Source organism: Physella acuta, unplaced genomic scaffold (assembly GCF_028476545.2).
Source record: "Physella acuta isolate Inbredline_101_S28 unplaced genomic scaffold, ASM2847654v3 ptg001009l, whole genome shotgun sequence".
NCBI classification, from domain to species: Eukaryota; Metazoa; Mollusca; class Gastropoda; family Physidae; genus Physella; species Physella acuta.
In genome coordinates, this window is record NW_026732526.1 from 69,441 (window position 1) to 92,005 (window position 22,565).

General features: G+C 32.3%; 1 protein-coding gene across 4 annotated transcripts in view; it reads right to left on the bottom strand.

Moving 5' to 3' along the window:
- LOC131954524 (protein MTO1 homolog, mitochondrial) overlaps positions 1-22,565 on the bottom strand; it is a gene marked incomplete at its 3' end in the record, with an annotated part of 96,731 nt that overhangs the window by 65,776 nt on the left and 8,390 nt on the right. Inside the window, 5 exon segments of one of the 4 annotated variants that reach the window (XM_059318262.1) lie at positions 2,702-2,867; positions 10,136-10,191; positions 14,462-14,557; positions 18,743-18,903; positions 19,118-19,216. In XM_059318262.1, the coding sequence (XP_059174245.1) occupies positions 2,702-2,867; positions 10,136-10,191; positions 14,462-14,557; positions 18,743-18,903; positions 19,118-19,212 (574 nt within the window). 4 annotated transcript variants of the gene reach the window in all.

Sequence of the window (22,565 nt, forward strand, 5' to 3'; positions counted from 1 at the left end):
TATAAACTCACCCAACACAACACCCCAGTTATAAACTCACCCAACACAACACCATGACACAAGTTATAAACTCACCCAACACAACACCATGACACAAGTTATAAACTCACACAACACAACACCATGACACAAGTTATAAACTCACCCAACACAACACCATGACACCAGTTATAAACTCACCCAACACAACACCCCAGTTATAAACTCACCCAACACAACACCATGACACAAGTTATAAACTCACCCAACACAACACCATGACACTAGTTATAAACTCACCCAACACAACACCATGACACCAGTTATAAACTCACCCAACACAACACCCCAGTTATAAACTCACCCAACACAACACCATGACACCAGTTATAAACTCACCCAACACAACACCCCAGTTATAAACTCACCCAACACAACACCATGACACAAGTTATAAACTCACCCAACACAACACCCCAGTTATAAACTCACCCAACACAACACCCCAGTTATAAACTCACCCAACACAACACCATGACACAAGTTATAAACTCACCCAACACAACACCCCAGTTATAAACTCACCCAACACAACACCCCAGTTATAAACTCACCCAACACAACACCCCAGTTATAAACTCACCCAACACAACACCATGACACCAGTTATAAACTCACCCAACACAACACCATGACACAAGTTATAAACTCACCCAACACAACACCATGACACTAGTTATAAACTCACCCAACACAACACCATGACACCAGTTATAAACTCACCCAACACAACACCCCAGTTATAAACTCACCCAACACAACACCATGACACCAGTTATAAACTCACCCAACACAACACCCCAGTTATAAACTCACCCAACACAACACCCCAGTTATAAACTCACCCAACACAACACCCCAGTTATAAACTCACCCAACACAACACCATGACACAAGTTATAAACTCACCCAACACAACACCCCAGTTATAAACTCACCCAACACAACACCCCAGTTATAAACTCACCCAACACAACACCATGACACCAGTTATAAACTCACCCAACACAACACCATGACACAAGTTATAAACTCACCCAACACAACACCATGACACTAGTTATAAACTCACCCAACACAACACCATGACACCAGTTATAATCTCACCCAACACAACACCCCAGTTATAAACTCACCCAACACAACACCATGACACCAGTTATAAACTCACCCAACACAACACCCCAGTTATAAACTCACCCAACACAACACCCCAGTTATAAACTCACCCAACACAACACCATGACACAAGTTATAAACTCACCCAACACAACACCCCAGTTATAAACTCACCCAACACAACACCCCAGTTATAAACTCACCCAACACAACACCCCAGATATAAACTCACCCAACACAACACCATGACACAAGTTATAAACTCACCCAACACAACACCCCAGTTATAAACTCACCCAACACAACACCCCAGTTATAAACTCACCCAACACAACACCCCAGTTATAAACTCACCCAACACAACACCCCAGTTATAAACTCACCCAACACAACACCATGACACAAGTTATAAACTCACCCAACACAACACCATGACACAAGTTATAAACTCACCCAACACAACACCCCAGTTATAAACTCACCCAACACAACACCCCAGTTATAAACTCACCCAACACAACACCCCAGTTATAAACTCACCCAACACAACACCATGACACAAGTTATAAACTCACCCAACACAACACCATGACACAAGTTATAAACTCACCCAACACAACACCCCAGTTATAAACTCACCCAACACAACACCCCAGTTATAAACTCACCCAACACAACACCCCAGTTATAAACTCACCCAACACAACACCCCAGTTATAAACTCACCCAACACAACACCATGACACCAGTTATAAACTCACCCAACACAACACCATGACACCCCAGTTATAAACTCACCCAACACAACACCATGACACCAGTTATAAACTCACCCAACACAACACCATGACACCAGTTATAAACTCACCCAACACAACACCATGACACAAGTTATAAACTCACCCAACACAACACCCCAGTTATAAACTCACCCAACACAACACCCCAGTTATAAACTCACCCAACACAACACCCCAGTTATAAACTCACCCAACACAACACCATGACACCAGTTATAAACTCACCCAACACAACACCATGACACAAGTTATAAACTCACCCAACACAACACCATGACACCAGTTATAAACTCACCCAACACAACACCCCAGTTATAAACTCACCCAACAGAACACCATGACACAAGTTATAAACTCACCCAACACAACACCCCAGTTATAAACTCACCCAACACAACACCCCAGTTATAAACTCACCCAACACAACACCATGACACCAGTTATAAACTCACCCAACACAACACCATGACACCAGTTATAAACTCACCCAACACAACACCATGACACCAGTTATAAACTCACCCAACACAACACCATGACACCAGTTATAAACTCACCCAACACAACACCATGACACAAGTTATAAACTCACCCAACACAACACCCCAGTTATAAACTCACCCAACACAACACCCCAGTTATAAACTCACCCAACACAACACCATGACACAAGTTATAAACTCACCCAACACAACACCCCAGTTATAAACTCACCCAACACAACACCCCAGTTATAAACTCACCCAACACAACACCATGACACCCCAAGTAGACACCACCGTGACCATCAACTCCTGATGTAACCAGATCTTCCACCGCTGCAGCTCTGACTGTCAGATTTGGGTATGAGAAGACTTCGGCTTGGAGATTTTTTTTGTACAACTCTCTGTCTATCTGTGCCCTTGGGCCCTGGAGAAATCCCATGGAAAACACTTGCACATTTTTTTTAATGAGAGTGCCTTTGTCTGCTGTCCAATATTTGCTGTCAATACTTGGATATATGAAAACCAATTCTAGTTTAGCTGGTGGTTGAATGTAAGTTATGAGAATATAGCTACAGCCAGCTGAGAATATAGCTACAGCCAGCTGAGAATATAGCTACAGCCAGCTGAGAATATAGCTACAGCCAGCTGAGAATATAGCTACAGCCAGCTGAGAATATAGCTACAGCCAGCTGAGAATATAGCTACAGCCAGCTGAGAATATAGCTACAGCCAGCTGAGAATATAGCTACAGCCAGCTGAGAATATAGCTACAGCCAGCTGAGAATATAGCTACAGCCAGCTGAGAATATAGCTACAGCCAGCTGAGAATATAGCTACAGCCAGCTGAGAATATAGCTACAGCCAGCTGAGAATATAGCTACAGCCAGCTGAGAATATAGCTACAGCCAGCTGATGGCTTATCATTGTATAAAACAGGCTACATGGTCAATAAGAAAAAACAAAGCCAATCTTTAAATCTCATTATTTAATCTATAATAATAGTTACGCTATTCTATCATCTGTCTGTTGGGAATGGAGAAAACACAAACTTTCACAGTCAAACAAAAAACAAAACTTCCCACAAAGTGGTCTGCACCTAGTTTCTTTCAAGCAGGGTTAGGGTTAGGTCATGGGTTAGGGTATAAGGAGGGGAAAGAGCCCACCCTCACCCCCTAAATGCAACCACTGTTTCTTTCAGACTTTTTTGGGGAGTTGACACTGGTGAAGTATATTTTCTATATAAATTTATGACAGGGGGTGGTAGATGTTCTTCAGGGGGCTCTATATAAATTCTATTTCATTATAGGGGGTGGTAGATGTTCTGCCCCCCCTTTCCCAAAGGGTTACCTGTAAGAAATTCTGGGACTTTGTCAAGTTTGAACTTAGGTGCTAATTTTAAGGGTATGACTACGACTATATTTATTATGAATGTGCAGTAACTACATATAGATCAAAGTTTAATCTGGTTAAAATACATATTCTGGATAAAAGTATGGTTTCAATGATATTTTTCTTTTGAAGCGGAGTTGGTGATTTTAGTTTTCATTTCAGTTTAGAGTAAAAGACAACACTATCATCCTAATGCCGTTGTATTTCTCCCTCAACAGGCTATTTATCTAGTAGAAAATATTTCAGCACTTAAATAAGACTTATTTTCTATTGCATTCAGATATAAAAAGATTACAACAATTAAAAAATTAATTTAACAATAAATAGAAACTTAGTGCAATGTTTACGAACACTTCAGTTAAAAGAATCAGATATAAAATATATATGCAAAATGATCAATGTACTCTAAACTAGAGAGTAATATAAATAATCATCAAAATATTTTACTATTGGGAGATATGAATGATGGTCAAAATATTTTAGACCGGGGTAAAATATAAATAATCATCAAAATATTTTACTATTGGGAGATATGAATGATGGTCAAAATATTTTAGACCGGGGTAAAATATAAATAATCATCAAAATATTTTACTATTGGGAGATATGAATGATGGTCAAAATATTTTAGACCGGGGTAAAATATGAATAATTGTCAAAACATTTTGATTTGTGTTAAGTATTTTAAGTGTGTGTAAAATATGAAATGTGACCCATGCAGTCAATTAAACAAAAATGGAACTACTGTTTGAAGATTTTAAAAAATGGAACTATTGTTTGAAGATTAAAAAAATGGAACTATTGTTTGAAGATTTAAAAAATGGAACTATTGTTTGAAGATTTTAAAAAATGGAACTATTGTTTGAAGATTTAAAAAATGGAACTATTGTTTGAAGATTAAAAAAATGGAACTATTATTTGAAGATTTTAAAAATTGAACTATTGTTTGAAGATTAAAAAAATGGAACTATTGTTTGAAGATTTAAAAAATGGAACTATTGTTTGAAGATTTTAAAAAATGGAACTATTGTTTGAAGATTTAAAAAATGGAACTATTGTTTGAAGATTAAAAAAATGGAACTATTATTTGAAGATTTTAAAAATTGAACTATTGTTTGAAGATTAAAAAAATGGAACTATTGTTTGAAGATTAAAAAAATGGAACTATTATTTGAAGATTTTAAAAAATGGAACTATTATTTGAAGATTTAAAAAATGGAACTACTGTTTGAAGATTAAAAAAATGGAACTATTGTTTGAAGATTTTAAAAAATGGAACTATTGTTTAAAGATTTTAAAAAAAATGGAACTATTGTTTGAAGATTTTAAAAAATGGAACTATTGTTTGAAGATTTTAAAAAATCGAACTATTGTTTGAAGATTAAAAAAATGGAACTATTGTTTGAAGATTTTTTAAAAAATGGAACTATTGTTTGAAGATTTAAAAAATGGAACTATTGTTTGAAGATTTTAAAAAATGGAACTATTGTTTGAAGATTAAAAAAATGGAACTATTGTTTGAAGATTTTAAAAAATGAAACTATTGTTTGAAGATTAAAAAAAAATGGAACTATTGTTTGAAGATTTTTAAAAAAAATGGAACTATTGTTTGAAGATTTAAAAAAAATGGAACTATTGTTTGAAGATTTTTAAAAAAATGAAACTATTGTTTGAAGATTTAAAAAATGGAACTATTGTTTGAAGATTAAAAAAATGGAACTATTGTTTGAAGATTAAAAAAATGGAACTATTGTTTGAAGATTTTAAAAAATGAAACTATTGTTTGAAGATTTTAAAAAAATGGAACTATTGTTTGAAGATTAAAAAAATGGAACTATTGTTTGAAGATTTTAAAAAATGAAACTATTGTTTGAAGATTTAAAAAAAATGGAACTATTGTTTGAAGATTTTTTAAAAAAATGGAACTATTGTTTGAAGATTTTAAAAAAATGGAACTATTGTTTGAAGATTTTTAAAAAAATGAAACTATTGTTTGAAGATTTAAAAAATGGAACTATTGTTTGAAGATTAAAAAAATGGAACTATTGTTTGAAGATTTAAAAAATGGAACTATTGTTTGAAGATTTTAAAAAATGAAACTATTGTTTGAAGATTTAAAAAAAATGGAACTATTGTTTGAAGATTAAAAAAATGGAACTATTGTTTGAAGATTTTAAAAAATGAAACTATTGTATGAAGATTAAAAAAAAATGGAACTATTGTTTGAAGATTTTAAAAAAAAATGGAACTATTGTTTGAAGATTTAAAAAAAATGGAACTATTGTTTGAAGATTTTTAAAAAAATGAAACTATTGTTTGAAGATTTAAAAAATGGAACTATTGTTTGAAGATTAAAAAAATGGAACTATTGTTTGAAGATTAAAAAAAATGGAACTATTGTTTGAAGATTTTAAAAAATGAAACTATTGTTTGAAGATTTAAAAAAAATGGAACTATTGTTTGAAGATTAAAAAAATGGAACTATTGTTTGAAGATTTTAAAAAATGAAACTATTGTTTGAAGATTTTAAAAAAATGGAACTATTGTTTGAAGATTTTTAAAAAAAATGGAACTATTGTTTGAAGATTAAAAAAATGGAACTATTGTTTGAAGATTAAAAAAATGGAACTATTGTTTGAAGATTTTAAAAAATGAAACTATTGTTTGAAGATTTAAAAAAAATGGAACTATTGTTTGAAGATTAAAAAAATGGAACTATTGTTTGAAGATTTTTAAAAATGAAACTATTGTTTGAAGATTTAAAAAAAATGGAACTATTGTTTGAAGATTTTTAAAAAAAATGGAACTATTGTTTGAAGATTTAAAAAAAATGGAACTATTGTTTGAAGATTTTTAAAAAAATGAAACTATTGTTTGAAGATTTAAAAAATGGAACTATTGTTTGAAGATTAAAAAAATGGAACTATTGTTTGAAGATTTTAAAAAATGAAACTATTGTTTGAAGATTTTAAAAAAATGGAACTATTGTTTGAAGATTTTTAAAAAAAATGGAACTATTGTTTGAAGATTAAAAAAATGGAACTATTGTTTGAAGATTTTAAAAAATGAAACTATTGTTTGAAGATTTAAAAAAAATGAAACTATTGTTTGAAGATTTAAAAAATGAAACTATTGTTTGAAGATTTAAAAAAAATGGAACTATTGTTTGAAGATTAAAAAAATGGAACTATTGTTTGAAGATTTTTAAAAATGAAACTATTGTTTGAAGATTTAAAAAAAATGGAACTATTGTTTGAAGATTTTTAAAAAAAATGGAACTATTGTTTGAAGATTTAAAAAAATGGAACTATTGTTTGAAGATTTTTAAAAAAATGAAACTATTGTTTGAAGATTTAAAAAATGGAACTATTGTTTGAAGATTAAAAAAATGGAACTATTGTTTGAAGATTTAAAAAATGGAACTATTGTTTGAAGATTTTAAAAAATGAAACTATTGTTTGAAGATTTTTAAAAAATGGAACTATTGTTTGAAGATTAAAAAAATGGAACTATTGTTTGAAGATTTTAAAAAATGAAACTATTGTTTGAAGATTTAAAAAAAATGAAACTATTGTTTGAAGATTTTAAAAATGGAACTATTGTTTGAAGATTTTAAAAAATGAAACTATTGTTTGAAGATTAAAAAAATGGAACTATTGTTTGAAGATTTAAAAAAATGGAACTATTGTTTGAAGATTTTAAAAAATGGAACTATTGTTTGAAGATTTAAAAAAATGGAACTATTGTTTGAATATTTTAAAAAAATGGAACTATTGTTTGAAGATTTTAAAAAATGGAACTATTGTTTGAAGATTTAAAAAAATGGAACTATTGTTTGAAGATTTAAAAAAATGGAACTATTGTTTGAAGATTTAAAAAAATGGAACTATTGTTTGAAGATTTAAAAAAATGGAACTATTGTTTGAAGATTTAAAAAAATGGAACTATTGTTTGAAGATTTTAAAAAAATGGAACTATTGTTTGAAGATTTTAAAAAATGGAACTATTGTTTGAAGATTTAAAAAAATGGAACTATTGTTTGAAGATTTAAAAAAATGGAACTATTGTTTGAAGATTTAAAAAAATGGAACTATTGTTTGAAGATTTTAAAAAAATGGAACTATTGTTTGAAGATTAAAAAAAATGGAACTATTGTTTGGAGATTTAAAAAAATGGAACTATTGTTTGAAGATTTTAAAAAAATGGAACTATTGTTTGAAGATTTTAAAAAATGGAACTATTGTTTGAAGATTTTAAAAAAATGGAACTATTGTTTGAAGATTAAAAAAATGGAACTATTGTTTGAAGATTTTTAAAAAATGGAACTATTGTTTGAAGATTTTAAAAAATGGAACTATTGTTTGAAGATTTTAAAAAATGGAACTATTGTTTGAAGATTTTAAAAAAATGGAACTATTGTTTGAAGATTTTAAAAAAATGGAACTATTGTTTGAAGATTTTAAAAAAATGGAACTATTGTTTGAAGATTTTAAAAAAATGGAACTATTGTTTGAAGATTTAAAAAAAATGGAACTATTGTTTGAAGATTTTAAAAAAATGGAACTATTGTTTGAAGATTTAAAAAAAATGGAACTATTGTTTGAAGATTTAAAAAATGGAACTATTGTTTGAAGATTAAAAAAATGGAACTATTGTTTGAAGATTAAAAAATGGAACTATTGTTTGAAGATTTTAAAAAATGAAACTATTGTTTGAAGATTTAAAAAAAATGGAACTATTGTTTGAAGATTAAAAAAATGGAACTATTGTTTGAAGATTTTAAAAAATGAAACTATTGTTTGAAGATTTAAAAAAAATGGAACTATTGTTTGAAGATTTTTTAAAAAAATGGAACTATTGTTTGAAGATTTAAAAAAAATGGAACTATTGTTTGAAGATTTTTAAAAAAATGAAACTATTGTTTGAAGATTTAAAAAATGGAACTATTGTTTGAAGATTAAAAAAATGGAACTATTGTTTGAAGATTTAAAAAATGGAACTATTGTTTGAAGATTTTAAAAAATGAAACTATTGTTTGAAGATTTAAAAAAATGGAGCTATTGTTTGAAGATTAAAAAAATGGAACTATTGTTTGAAGATTTTAAAAAATGAAACTATTGTTTGAAGATTTAAAAAAAATGGAACTATTGTTTGAAGATTTTAAAAAAAAATGGAACTATTGTTTGAAGATTTAAAAAAAATGGAACTATTGTTTGAAGATTTTTAAAAAAATGAAACTATTGTTTGAAGATTTAAAAAATGGAACTATTGTTTGAAGATTAAAAAAATGGAACTATTGTTTGAAGATTAAAAAAAATGGAACTATTGTTTGAAGATTTTAAAAAATGAAACTATTGTTTGAAGATTTAAAAAAAATGGAACTATTGTTTGAAGATTAAAAAAATGGAACTATTGTTTGAAGATTTAAAAAAAATGGAACTATTGTTTGAAGATAAAAAAAATGGAACTATTGTTTGAAGATTTAAAAAATGGAACTATTGTTTGAAGATTTAAAAAATGGAACTATTGTTTGAAGATTTAAAAAATGGAACTATTGTTTGAAGATTAAAAAAATGGAACTATTGTTTGAAGATTTAAAAAAAATGGAACTATTGTTTGAAGATTTTAAAAAAATGGAACTATTGTTTGAAGATTTTAAAAAAATGGAACTATTGTTTGAAGATTTAAAAAAAATGGAACTATTGTTTGAAGATTTAAAAAAAATGGAACTATTGTTTGAAGATAAAAAAAATGGAACTATTGTTTGAAGATTTAAAAAATGGAACTATTGTTTGAAGATTTTAAAAATGGAACTATTGTTTGAAGATTAAAAAAATGGAACTATTGTTTGAAGATTTAAAAAAAATGGAACTATTGTTTGAAGATTTAAAAAAAATGGAACTATTGTTTGAAGATAAAAAAAATGGAACTATTGTTTGAAGATTTAAAAAATGGAACTATTGTTTGAAGATTTAAAAAATGGAACTATTGTTTGAAGATTAAAAAAATGGAACTATTGTTTGAAGATTTAAAAAAAATGGAACTATTGTTTGAAGATTTTAAAAAAATGGAACTATTGTTTGAAGATTTAAAAAAAATGGAACTATTGTTTGAAGATTTAAAAAAAATGGAACTATTGTTTGAAGATTTAAAAAAAATGGAACTATTGTTTGAAGATAAAAAAAATGGAACTATTGTTTGAAGATTTAAAAAATGGAACTATTGTTTGAAGATTTAAAAAATGGAACTATTGTTTGAAGATTAAAAAAATGGAACTATTGTTTGAAGATTTAAAAAACATACCCATACAGCAGGACCTTTCCTTCTATTTAAAATTTTGTACTGGATACCAGAAATATCTGCGGTATAAACAATAGTGGTGCATTATAATAGATTGAAAGAAAATAATTTCCTTCTTGTTAGTGCATAATTATCTATACTCTAAAGATGAAATGCACTGTGTTTGTCAGGTGGATTTATTTGAAGAGGAAAGGTGTTTTAACAGACTGTATTATGGTGAATTGTACTTGGAGTGAAACAAGTGTGATAGTTGAAAACTTGGCCATCGGAAGTGAATGTATAATTACTGTATTTTGGAGATGGCTCACTGACTGATGGGAGTGAATGTAGGGCTATATAATCAGGTAAATGAGATGTTCGAGAGGCCGCCTAGATGAATGCAAAGGGAAGCCATGTGTTTTGACTGTTAGATCTTAAGATGTATCCAGTATTATCCATGTGTTTTGACGGTTAGAACTTAAGATGTATCCAGTATTATCCATGTGTTTTGACTGATAGAACTTAAGATGTATCCAGTATTATCCATGTGATTTTATCTTGTGTATTCACACACTTTAAGTATACGTGCTATATCAAACGATGGATGTTTTATAACTGAAATGAACTGTATTCATTGTGGATTTGACTATTGTAAATAAAGTTGTGAAATGAACCAGCAGTCTGTCTTTAAAGAAAAAAAAAGAACTCACAATAACAACTAGTTGTCACAAAAACAACAGATTCTTACAGATGTCTTTTTGGAAGACCTGCACTTAGTAAAAAACTGCACTTGATCACATTATGCTATATTCTGATGGTTTTAATTTTTGTGAATAAATTTAAACTAATGTTTAAAACATTAAATATGTATAAATCCTAAAGTGTACATTCATTTTTCAACTCAATGTTTTAAGTAACGTAAAGTACACTTAACTAAATTAACCTAAATTAATGAAAAACAGTAGACCTACTTGTATTATAATGAGCCACTGAAACTTACCAACTTGTACTTTCAATGGATTTGTCAACTTTGCGCTACTAGCAAATTTAAAGCAGCATTTTGGCAACATATGTGTTTGGCTCTTGTCATTATAGATGACATGACATTATAGATGACATGATATTTTGTGCAAGAATATAGGTATAGTTTTATTCATATATATAATTATACTATGTAAGCTACCTTTTTTTTGCAGCAATTTGTTTATTATACCACATTGTATATATTTTTTTTAAATGATATAGATAATAATAGTATCACAAATAAAACACAAAAATATTATTAATTATCATTATTTAAGCCAATTGCTTTACGACTAACAAAACATTTGATTCTCATTTATTAATTTACAGTGTAGTATTTATGCCTAAACCATAATAAAAGTTCAGTTACAGATAAGGATACTAAAGATTTGCTTTAGCCACTTAAGTATTTTATTACATACGAGCCGGCCCGCGGCATAACATACGCCGCTATTTAGTTGTTGTTTTTTCTACTTTTCAGTAATTCATAATTTGTGAATTCGACGGTACCAACGCTGCCACTGTAAATATTTCTTTAAAACACTATAAGTAGCTCGTTAAGGACCATAACCCCCCCCTTCCTCCCCCCCCCCCCCTACGTTTAAAATCGTTGGCTCTGCTTGTCAACATTTAGAGTGAACACAGCTCACTAAAACCATGTAGGGGTGGGGAGGTAGGGAGCGCGTTTGCAGCTTGTTTTCTAGCCGCTCCCAGAAGAGAATTATATATTACATATATTACCCCTATAAATATATGTTCGCAAGTTTCATTTATAAATACCCAAACTATTAACTTACTGAAACTTCTGATGTATTACAATTCTTAGTTATGTGATAATTCTCACAATTGCCAAATCAATTGTTTTAAAACTATCAATTTTAATTTATTTAGGGACAGTGTATTCATTCTAACTCTAACATTAATTTTTAAAGTGAAATAATCATTTAAATATTTTAAAACTATATTTTTAATTTATTTAGGGACAGTGTATTCATTCTAACTCTAACATTAATTTTTAAAGTGAAATAATCATTTAAATATTTTAAAACTATATTTTTAATTTATTTAGGGACAGTGTATTCATTCTAACTCTAACATTAATTTTTAAAGTGAAATAATCATTTAAATATTTTAAAACTATATTTTTAATTTATTTAGGGACAGTGTATTCATTCTAACTCTAACATTAATTTTTAAAGTGAAATAATCATTTAAATATTTTAAAACTATATTTTTAATTTATTTAGGGACAGTGTATTCATTCTAACTCTAACATTAATTTTTAAAGTGAAATAATCATTTAAATATTTTAAAACTATATTTTTAATTTATTTAGGGACAGTGTATTCATTCTAACTCTAACATTAATTTTTAAAGTGAAATAATCATTTAAATATTTTAAAACTATATTTTAGTGCAGAGGCCTATGATAATGGTAGATTCCTCCAAAGGTGAAGTAGATTTACTTGTTTCTTTGAGTTGACTGGTCAACATTTATAGATTTATTTGTTTCTTTGAGTTGACTGGTCAACATTTATAGATTTACTTGTTTCTTTGAGTTGACTGGTCAACATTTATAGATTTACTTGTTTCTTTGAGTTGACTGGTCAACATTTATAGATTTACTTGTTTCTTTGAGTTGACTGGTCAACATTTATAGATTTACTTGTTTCTTTGAGTTGACTGGTCAACATTTATAGATTTACTTGTTTCTTTGAGTTGACTGGTCAACATTTATAGATTTACTTGTTTCTTTGAGTTGACTGGTCAACATTTATAGATTTACTTGTTTCTTTGAGTTGACTGGTCAACATTTATAGATTTACTTGTTTCTTTGAGTTGACTGGTCAACATTTATAGATTTACTTGTTTCTTTGAGTTGACTGGTCAACATTTATAGATTTACTTGTTTCTTTGAGTTGACTGGTCAACATTTATAGATTTACTTGTTTCTTTGAGTTGACTGGTCAACATTTATAGTCAGCATCTCCAGTCAGATACCCAACTAGTGAACTCAAGCCATTCATTGATTTGTACACATCAGCTATTCTATAACTGCTTGACCATCACATTGTAATCATTGTAGGACATTGTAAATAGATTTTTTTTTCTCAGAAATATCGCCCTCCTTTTCTACTTTTAGTGCATTATCACATAACAGCTTGTTATTAAAACGTTTTTTATGCAATTTATTTTAATATATATACATATATCTGTACAAATATTACACTTAAATGATACTATTCTCATATTTTATTTTTGGCTATTTTAATAAGATGAGGTAGTTAGATTGATAGTAAGTAACAAAGGCCAGAACAATAAACAGGCTAAAATAGCAGTCAAAGGACTGTAGAACGCATAAAATGTTGCCGTGTGATAAATAGCAGTCAAAGGACTGTAGAACGCATAAAATGTTGCCGTGTGATAAATAGCAGTCAAAGGACTGTAGGACGCATAAAATGTTGCCGTGTGATAAATAGCAGTCAAAGGACTGTAGGACGCATAAAATGTTGCCGTGTGATAAATAGCAGTCAAAGGACTGTAGGACGCATAAAATGTTGCCGTGTGATAAATAGCAGTCAAAGGACTGTAGAACGCATAAAATGTTGCCGTGTGATAAATAGCAGTCAAAGGACTGTAGGACGCATAAAATGTTGCCGTGTGATAAATAGCAGTCAAAGGACTGTAGGACGCATAAAATGTTGCCGTGTGATAAATAGCAGTCAAAGGACTGTAGGACACATAAAATGTTGCCGTGTGATAATTAGCAGTCAAAGGACTGTAGGACGCATAAAATGTTGCCGTGTGATAATTAGCAGTCAAAGGACTGTAGAACGCATAAAATGTTGCCGTGTGATAATTAATTGTGTTGGAGAAAATCCCAACATTACAATTACCCATGAAAGAGAAGAAGTCATCAACTTCTATATCCCTTCCAACATTACAATTACCCATGAAAGAGAAGAAGTCATCAACTTCTATACTGTTATTGATAGACTTTGATAAATCCCTTCCAACATTACAATTACCCATGAAAGAGAAGAAGTCATCAACTTCTATACTGTTATTGATAGACTTTGATAAATCCCTTCCAACATTACAATTACCCATGAAAGAGAAGAAGTCATCAACTTCTATACTGTTATTGATAGACTTTGATAAATCCCTTCCAACATTACAATTACCCATGAAAGAGAAGAAGTCATCAACTTCTATACTGTTATTGATAGACTTTGATAATTTTGAATGGATTTTCTTGGATACTGTGTGTTTATTAGGTGAATGATTGTATTTTTAAGGATAAATTCTATATAATTTGAATCTTACCACATATTCTAGCACAAACTCCACCAAGAGCATCTATTTCCCTCATAAGGTGACCTTTGCCAATGCCACCAAAAGATGGATTACAAGACATTTCACCTAAATCAGAGCAGATCATAAGTCATTAGTTTCAAATAAAAAGTTGAAAACATTATGGTACGATGATTGATATTAAAGATTTTTAAGAGAGTAATTGTACAACCTATAGTGTGTAGCTTGTGAGTGACTAGAGTAATTGTACAACCTATAGTCTGTAGCTTGTGACTAGAGTAATTGTACAACCTATAGTATGTAGCTTGTGAGTGACTAGAGTAATTGTACAACCTATAGTGTGTAGCTTGTGAGTGACTAGAGTAATTGTACAACCTATAGTGTGTAGCTTGTGACTAGAGTAATTGTACAACCTATAGTCTGTAGCTTGTGACTAGAGTAATTGTACAACCTATAGTGTGTAGCTTGTGACTAGAGTAATTGTACAACCTATAGTCTGTAGCTTGTGACTAGAGTAATTGTACAACCTATAGTCTGTAGCTTGTGAGTGACTAGAGTAATTGTACAACCTATAGTCTGTAGCTTGTGACTAGAGTAATTGTACAACCTATAGTGTGTAGCTTGTGAGTGACTAGAGTAATTGTACAACCTATAGTCTGTAGCTTGTGAGTGACTAGAGTAATTGTACAACCTATAGTATGTAGCTTGTGACTAGAGTAATTGTACAACCTATAGTGTGTAGCTTGTGAGTGACTAGAGTAATTGTACAACCTATAGTCTGTAGCTTGTGACTAGAGTAATTGTACAACCTATAGTCTGTAGCTTGTGACTAGAGTAATTGTACAACCTATAGTATGTAGCTTGTGACTAGAGTAATTGTACAACCTATAGTGTGTAGCTTGTGACTAGAGTAATTGTACAACCTATAGTGTGTAGCTTGTGAGTGACTAGAGTAATTGTACAACCTATAGTCTGTAGCTTGTGACTAGAGTAATTGTACAACCTATAGTGTGTAGCTTGTGACTAGAGTAATTGTACAACCTATAGTGTGTAGCTTGTGAGTGACTAGAGTAATTGTACAACCTATAGTCTGTAGCTTGTGACTAGAGTAATTGTACAACCTATAGTGTGTAGCTTGTGAGTGACTAGAGTAATTGTACAACCTATAGTCTGTAGCTTGTGACTAGAGTAATTGTACAACCTATAGTCTGTAGCTTGTGAGTGACTAGAGTAATTGTACAACCTATAGTGTGTAGCTTGTGACTAGAGTAATTGTACAACCTATAGTCTGTAGCTTGTGACTAGAGTAATTGTACAACCTATAGTCTGTAGCTTGTGAGTGACTAGAGTAATTGTACAACCTATAGTGTGTAGCTTGTGAGTGACTAGAGTAATTGTACAACCTATAGTGTGTAGCTTGTGAGTGACTAGAGTAATTGTACAACCTATAGTCTGTAGCTTGTGACTAGAGTAATTGTACAACCTATAGTCTGTAGCTTGTGACTAGAGTAATTGTACAACCTATAGTATGTAGCTTGTGACTAGAGTAATTGTACAACCTATAGTGTGTAGCTTGTGACTAGAGTAATTGTACAACCTATAGTGTGTAGCTTGTGACTAGAGTAATTGTACAACCTATAGTCTGTAGCTTGTGACTAGAGTAATTGTACAACCTATAGTGTGTAGCTTGTGAGTGACTAGAGTAATTGTACAACCTATAGTGTGTAGCTTGTGAGTGACTAGAGTAATTGTACAACCTATAGTGTGTAGCTTGTGAGTGACTAGAGTAATTGTACAACCTATAGTGTGTAGCTTGTGAGTGACTAGAGTAATTGTACAACCTATAGTCTGTAGCTTGTGAGTGACTAGAGTAATTGTACAACCTATAGTATGTAGCTTGTGACTAGAGTAATTGTACAACCTATAGTGTGTAGCTTGTGACTAGAGTAATTGTACAACCTATAGTGTGTAGCTTGTGACTAGAGTAATTGTACAACCTATAGTGTGTAGCTTGTGACTAGAGTAATTGTACAACCTATAGTGTGTAGCTTGTGACTAGAGTAATTGTACAACCTATAGTCTGTAGCTTGTGAGTGACTAGAGTAATTGTACAACCTATAGTGTGTAGCTTGTGACTAGAGTAATTGTACAACCTATAGTCTGTAGCTTGTGACTAGAGTAATTGTACAACCTATAGTCTGTAGCTTGTGAGTGACTAGAGTAATTGTACAACCTATAGTGTGTAGCTTGTGAGTGACTAGAGTAATTGTACAACCTATAGTGTGTAGCTTGTGAGTGACTAGAGTAATTGTACAACCTATAGTCTGTAGCTTGTGACTAGAGTAATTGTACAACCTATAGTCTGTAGCTTGTGACTAGAGTAATTGTACAACCTATAGTATGTAGCTTGTGACTAGAGTAATTGTACAACCTATAGTATGTAGCTTGTGACTAGAGTAATTGTACAACCTATAGTCTGTAGCTTGTGAGTGACTAGAGTAATTGTACAACCTATAGTCTGTAGCTTGTGACTAGAGTAATTGTACAACCTATAGTGTGTAGCTTGTGAGTGACTAGAGTAATTGTACAACCTATAGTGTGTAGCTTGTGACTAGAGTAATTGTACAACCTATAGTCTGTAGCTTGTGACTAGAGTAATTGTACAACCTATAGTGTGTAGCTTGTGAGTGACTAGAGTAATTGTACAACCTATAGTCTGTAGCTTGTGACTAGAGTAATTGTACAACCTATAGTCTGTAGCTTGTGAGTGACTAGAGTAATTGTACAACCTATAGTGTGTAGCTTGTGACTAGAGTAATTGTACAACCTATAGTGTGTAGCTTGTGAGTGACTAGAGTAATTGTACAACCTATAGTGTGTAGCTTGTGACTAGAGTAATTGTACAACCTATAGTCTGTAGCTTGTGACTAGAGTAATTGTACAACCTATAGTCTGTAGCTTGTGAGTGACTAGAGTAATTGTACAACCTATAGTGTGTAGCTTGTGACTAGAGTAATTGTACAACCTATAGTCTGTAGCTTGTGACTAGAGTAATTGTACAACCTATAGTGTGTAGCTTGTGAGTGACTAGAGTAATTGTACAACCTATAGTCTGTAGCTTGTGAGTGACTAGAGTAATTGTACAACCTATAGTGTGTAGCTTGTGAGTGACTAGAGTAATTGTACAACCTATAGTGTGTAGCTTGTGAGTGACTAGAGTAATTGTACAACCTATAGTCTGTAGCTTGTGAGTGACTAGAGTAATTGTACAACCTATAGTCTGTAGCTTGTGACTAGAGTAATTGTACAACCTATAGTCTGTAGCTTGTGACTAGAGTAATTGTACAACCTATAGTCTGTAGCTTGTGACTAGAGAAATTGTACAACCTATAGTCTGTAGCTTGTGACTAGAGTAATTGTACAACCTATAGTGTGTAGCTTGTGAGTGACTAGAGTAATTGTACAACCTATAGTGTGTAGCTTGTGAGTGACTAGAGTAATTGTACAACCTATAGTCTGTAGCTTGTGACTAGAGTAATTGTACAACCTATAGTCTGTAGCTTGTGACTAGAGTAATTGTACAACCTATAGTATGTAGCTTGTGACTAGAGTAATTGTACAACCTATAGTATGTAGCTTGTGACTAGAGTAATTGTACAACCTATAGTCTGTAGCTTGTGAGTGACTAGAGTAATTGTACAACCTATAGTGTGTAGCTTGTGAGTGACTAGAGTAATTGTACAACCTATAGTCTGTAGCTTGTGACTAGAGTAATTGTACAACCTATAGTGTGTAGCTTGTGAGTGACTAGAGTAATTGTACAACCTATAGTATGTAGCTTGTGACTAGAGTAATTGTACAACCTATAGTGTGTAGCTTGTGACTAGAGTAATTGTACAACCTATAGTATGTAGCTTGTGACTAGAGTAATTGTACAACCTATAGTGTGTAGCTTGTGACTAGAGTAATTGTACAACCTATAGTGTGTAGCTTGTGACTAGAGTAATTGTACAACCTATAGTATGTAGCTTGTGACTAGAGTAATTGTACAACCTATAGTCTGTAGCTTGTGACTAGAGTAATTGTACAACCTATAGTCTGTAGCTTGTGAGTGACTAGAGTAATTGTACAACCTATAGTGTGTAGCTTGTGAGTGACTAGAGTAATTGTACAACCTATAGTGTGTAGCTTGTGACTAGAGTAATTGTACAACCTATAGTCTGTAGCTTGTGACTAGAGTAATTGTACAACCTATAGTCTGTAGCTTGTGAGTGACTAGAGTAATTGTACAACCTATAGTGTGTAGCTTGTGAGTGATCAGCAGTGTGTTGGCTCCCATTCTTGCCGCTGCACATGCCGCCTCAGTGCCAGCGTGGCCACCACCAACAACAACAACATCGTAACCAGCACCACCAACAACAACATCATAACCAGGAGAAACTTCACTCAAAAACCTTGATACAAAAGTCCATTAGATTTACATAGTCACAATTGTTTTGAGCTTAAAAAAATCCTAATAACTTAGGTTATAAGGTTATTTTATTTTAAGCTAAATATTTTTTGAATAAATGAGATAATGTTTAAGGTTAGTTTCTATAGCAATTGTTGAAGTGTTTTAAAATCAAATGGAATTGAGTCTATTCAAATAGTAAATGATAAATGTCTAACCTTGAATTGGCTCTGATGTGGGCAGTTGTCTTATGGCAGCACATTTTCTGAAAGGTTGAGTACACCGACCAGCTTGATTTGACAGGCAACATCATCCACCTAGAGAGGAATATCTATCATTATATAGTCACACAAAGATACAGTGGAAGTATGTGACAACATATACAGTGGAAGTATGTGACAACATATACGGTGGAAGTATGTGACAACATATACAGTGGAAGTATGTGACAACATATACAGTGGAAGTATGTGACAACATATACAGTGGAAGTATGTGACAACATATACAGTGGAAGTATGTGACAACATATACAGTGGAAGTATGTGACAACATATACAGTGGAAGTATGTGACAACATATACAGTGGAAGTATGTGACAACATATACAGTGGAAGTATGTGACAACATATACAGTGGAAGTATGTGACAACATATACAGTGGAAGTATGTGACAACATATATAGTGGAAGTATGTGACAACATATACAGTGGAAGTATGTGACAACATATACAGTGGAAGTATGTGACAACATATACAGTGGAAGTATGTGACAACATATACAGTGGAAGTATGTGACAACATATACAGTGGAAGTATGTGACAACATATACAGTGGAAGTATGTGACAACATATACAGTGGAAGTATGTGACAACATATACAGTAGAAATATGTGACAACATATACAGTAGAAATATGTGACAACCTATACAGTAGAAGTATGTGACAACATATACAGTGGAAGTATGTGACAACATATACAGTGGAAGTATGTGACAACATATACAGTAGAAATATGTGACAACCTATACAGTAGAAGTATGTGACAACATATACAGTGGAAGTATGTGACAACATATACAGTGGAAGTATGTGACAACATATACAGTGGAAGTATGTGACAACATATACAGTGGAAGTATGTGACAACATATACAGTGGAAGTATGTGAAAACATATACAGTAGAAATATGTGACAACATATACAGTAGAAATATGTGACAACCTATACAGTAGAAGTATGTGACAACATATACAGTGGAAGTATGTGACAACATATACAGTGGAAGTATGTGACAACATATACAGTAGAAATATGTGACAACCTATACAGTAGAAGTATGTGACAACATATACAGTGGAAGTATGTGACAACATATACAGTGGAAGTATGTGACAACATATACAGTGGAAGTATGTGACAACATATACAGTGGAAGTATGTGACAACATATATAGTGGAAGTATGTGACAACATACACAGTGGAAGTATGTGACAACATACACAGTGGAAGTATGTGACAACATATACAGTGGAAGTATGTGACAACATATACAGTGGAAGTATGTGACAACATATACAGTGGAAGTATGTGACAACATATACAGTGGAAGTATGTGACAACATATACAGTGGAAGTATGTGACAACATATACAGTGGAAGTATGTGACAACATATACAGTGGAAGTATGTGACAACATATATAGTGGAAGTATGTGACAACATATACAGTGGAAGTATGTGACAACATATACAGTGGAAGTATGTGACAACATATACAGTGGAAGTATGTGACAACATATACAGTGGAAGTATGTGACAACATATACAGTGGAAGTATGTGACAACATATACAGTGGAAGTATGTGACAACATATACAGTGGAAGTATGTGACAACATATACAGTGGAAGTATGTGACAACATATACAGTGGAAGTATGTGACAACATATACAGTGGAAGTATGTGACAACATATACAGTGGAAGTATGTGACAACATATACAGTAGAAATATGTGACAACATATACAGTAGAAATATGTGACAACCTATACAGTAGAAGTATGTGACAACATATACAGTGGAAGTATGTGACAACATATACAGTGGAAGTATGTGACAACATATACAGTAGAAATATGTGACAACCTATACAGTAGAAGTATGTGACAACATATACAGTGGAAGTATGTGACAACATATACAGTGGAAGTATGTGACAACATATACAGTAGAAATATGTGACAACCTATACAGTAGAAGTATGTGACAACATATACAGTAGAAGTATGTGACAACATATACAGTGGAAGTATGTGACAACATATATAGTGGAAGTATGTGACAACATATACAGTGGAAGTATGTGACAACATATACAGTGGAAGTATGTGACAACATATACAGTGGAAGTATGTGACAACATATACAGTGGAAGTATGTGACAACATATACAGTGGAAGTATGTGACAACATATATAGTGGAAGTATGTGACAACATACACAGTGGAAGTATGTGACAACATATACAGTGGAAGTATGTGACAACATATATAGTGGAAGTATGTGACAACATATACAGTGGAAGTATGTGACAACATATACAGTGGAAGTATGTGACAACATAAATTGCATCCAACAAAAGAATGCAGGGATGTCTAGGCCAATCTTACACATGAGGGAAACAGGCAAAGTGGAAGATTATGGCCCTAAGAGCTGACCCGCGCCATAAGTGGAAGATTATGGCCCTACGAGCTGACCCGCGCCATAAGTGGAAGATTATGGCCCTACGAGCTGACCCACGCCATAAGTGGAAGATTATGGCCCTAAGAGCTGACCCGCGCCATAAGTGGAAGATTATGGCCCTACGAGCTGACCCGCGCCATAAGTGGAAGATTATGGCCCTACGAGCTGACCCGCGCCATAAGTGGAAGATTATGGCCCTACGAGCTGACCCGCGCCATAAGTGGAAGATTATGGCCCTACGAGCTGACCCGCGCCATAAGTGGAAGATTATGGCCCTACGAGCTGACCCGCGCCATAAGCGTACACCGCTATTTAGTTTTTTTATTTTCTACTTTTCAATAATTCATAATTTGTGAATTCAACACTGTGACTGAAAATATTTTGCTTTAAAACACTATCTGTAGCTCGAGTAGGATGATTATCCCCCCTCCCCCCTCCCGTGAAACACTGAAAGCAACCGTCTGTGACGACCGTTTACTGACGACAATAAAAAGATCAAGCAGAACATGTTATCACCCTAGTTTCAAATAGTTTAAAAGCTAAATTATCTGCCCCTAATAGCCATCACTAATTCAGCCATGGTTCTACGATCTATATATAGAATTCTCTTCATGGGGACAATGCAAGACACAACATAAACGCACGCAGTTACTCCCCTGCTCTCTAAGCATATAGCTACCACCCCCACCCCAAAGATGAGTTATTTCCATCTCTCTCAAAGATGAGTTATTTCTATCTCTCTCAAAGATGAGTTATTTCTATCTCTCTCAAAGATGAGTTATTTCTATCTCTCTCAAAGATGAGTTATTTCTATCTCTCTCAAAGATGAGTTATTTCTATCTCTCTCAAAGATGAGTTATTTCCATCTCTCTCAAAGATGAGTTATTTCTATCTCTCTCTCTCAAAGATGAGTTAT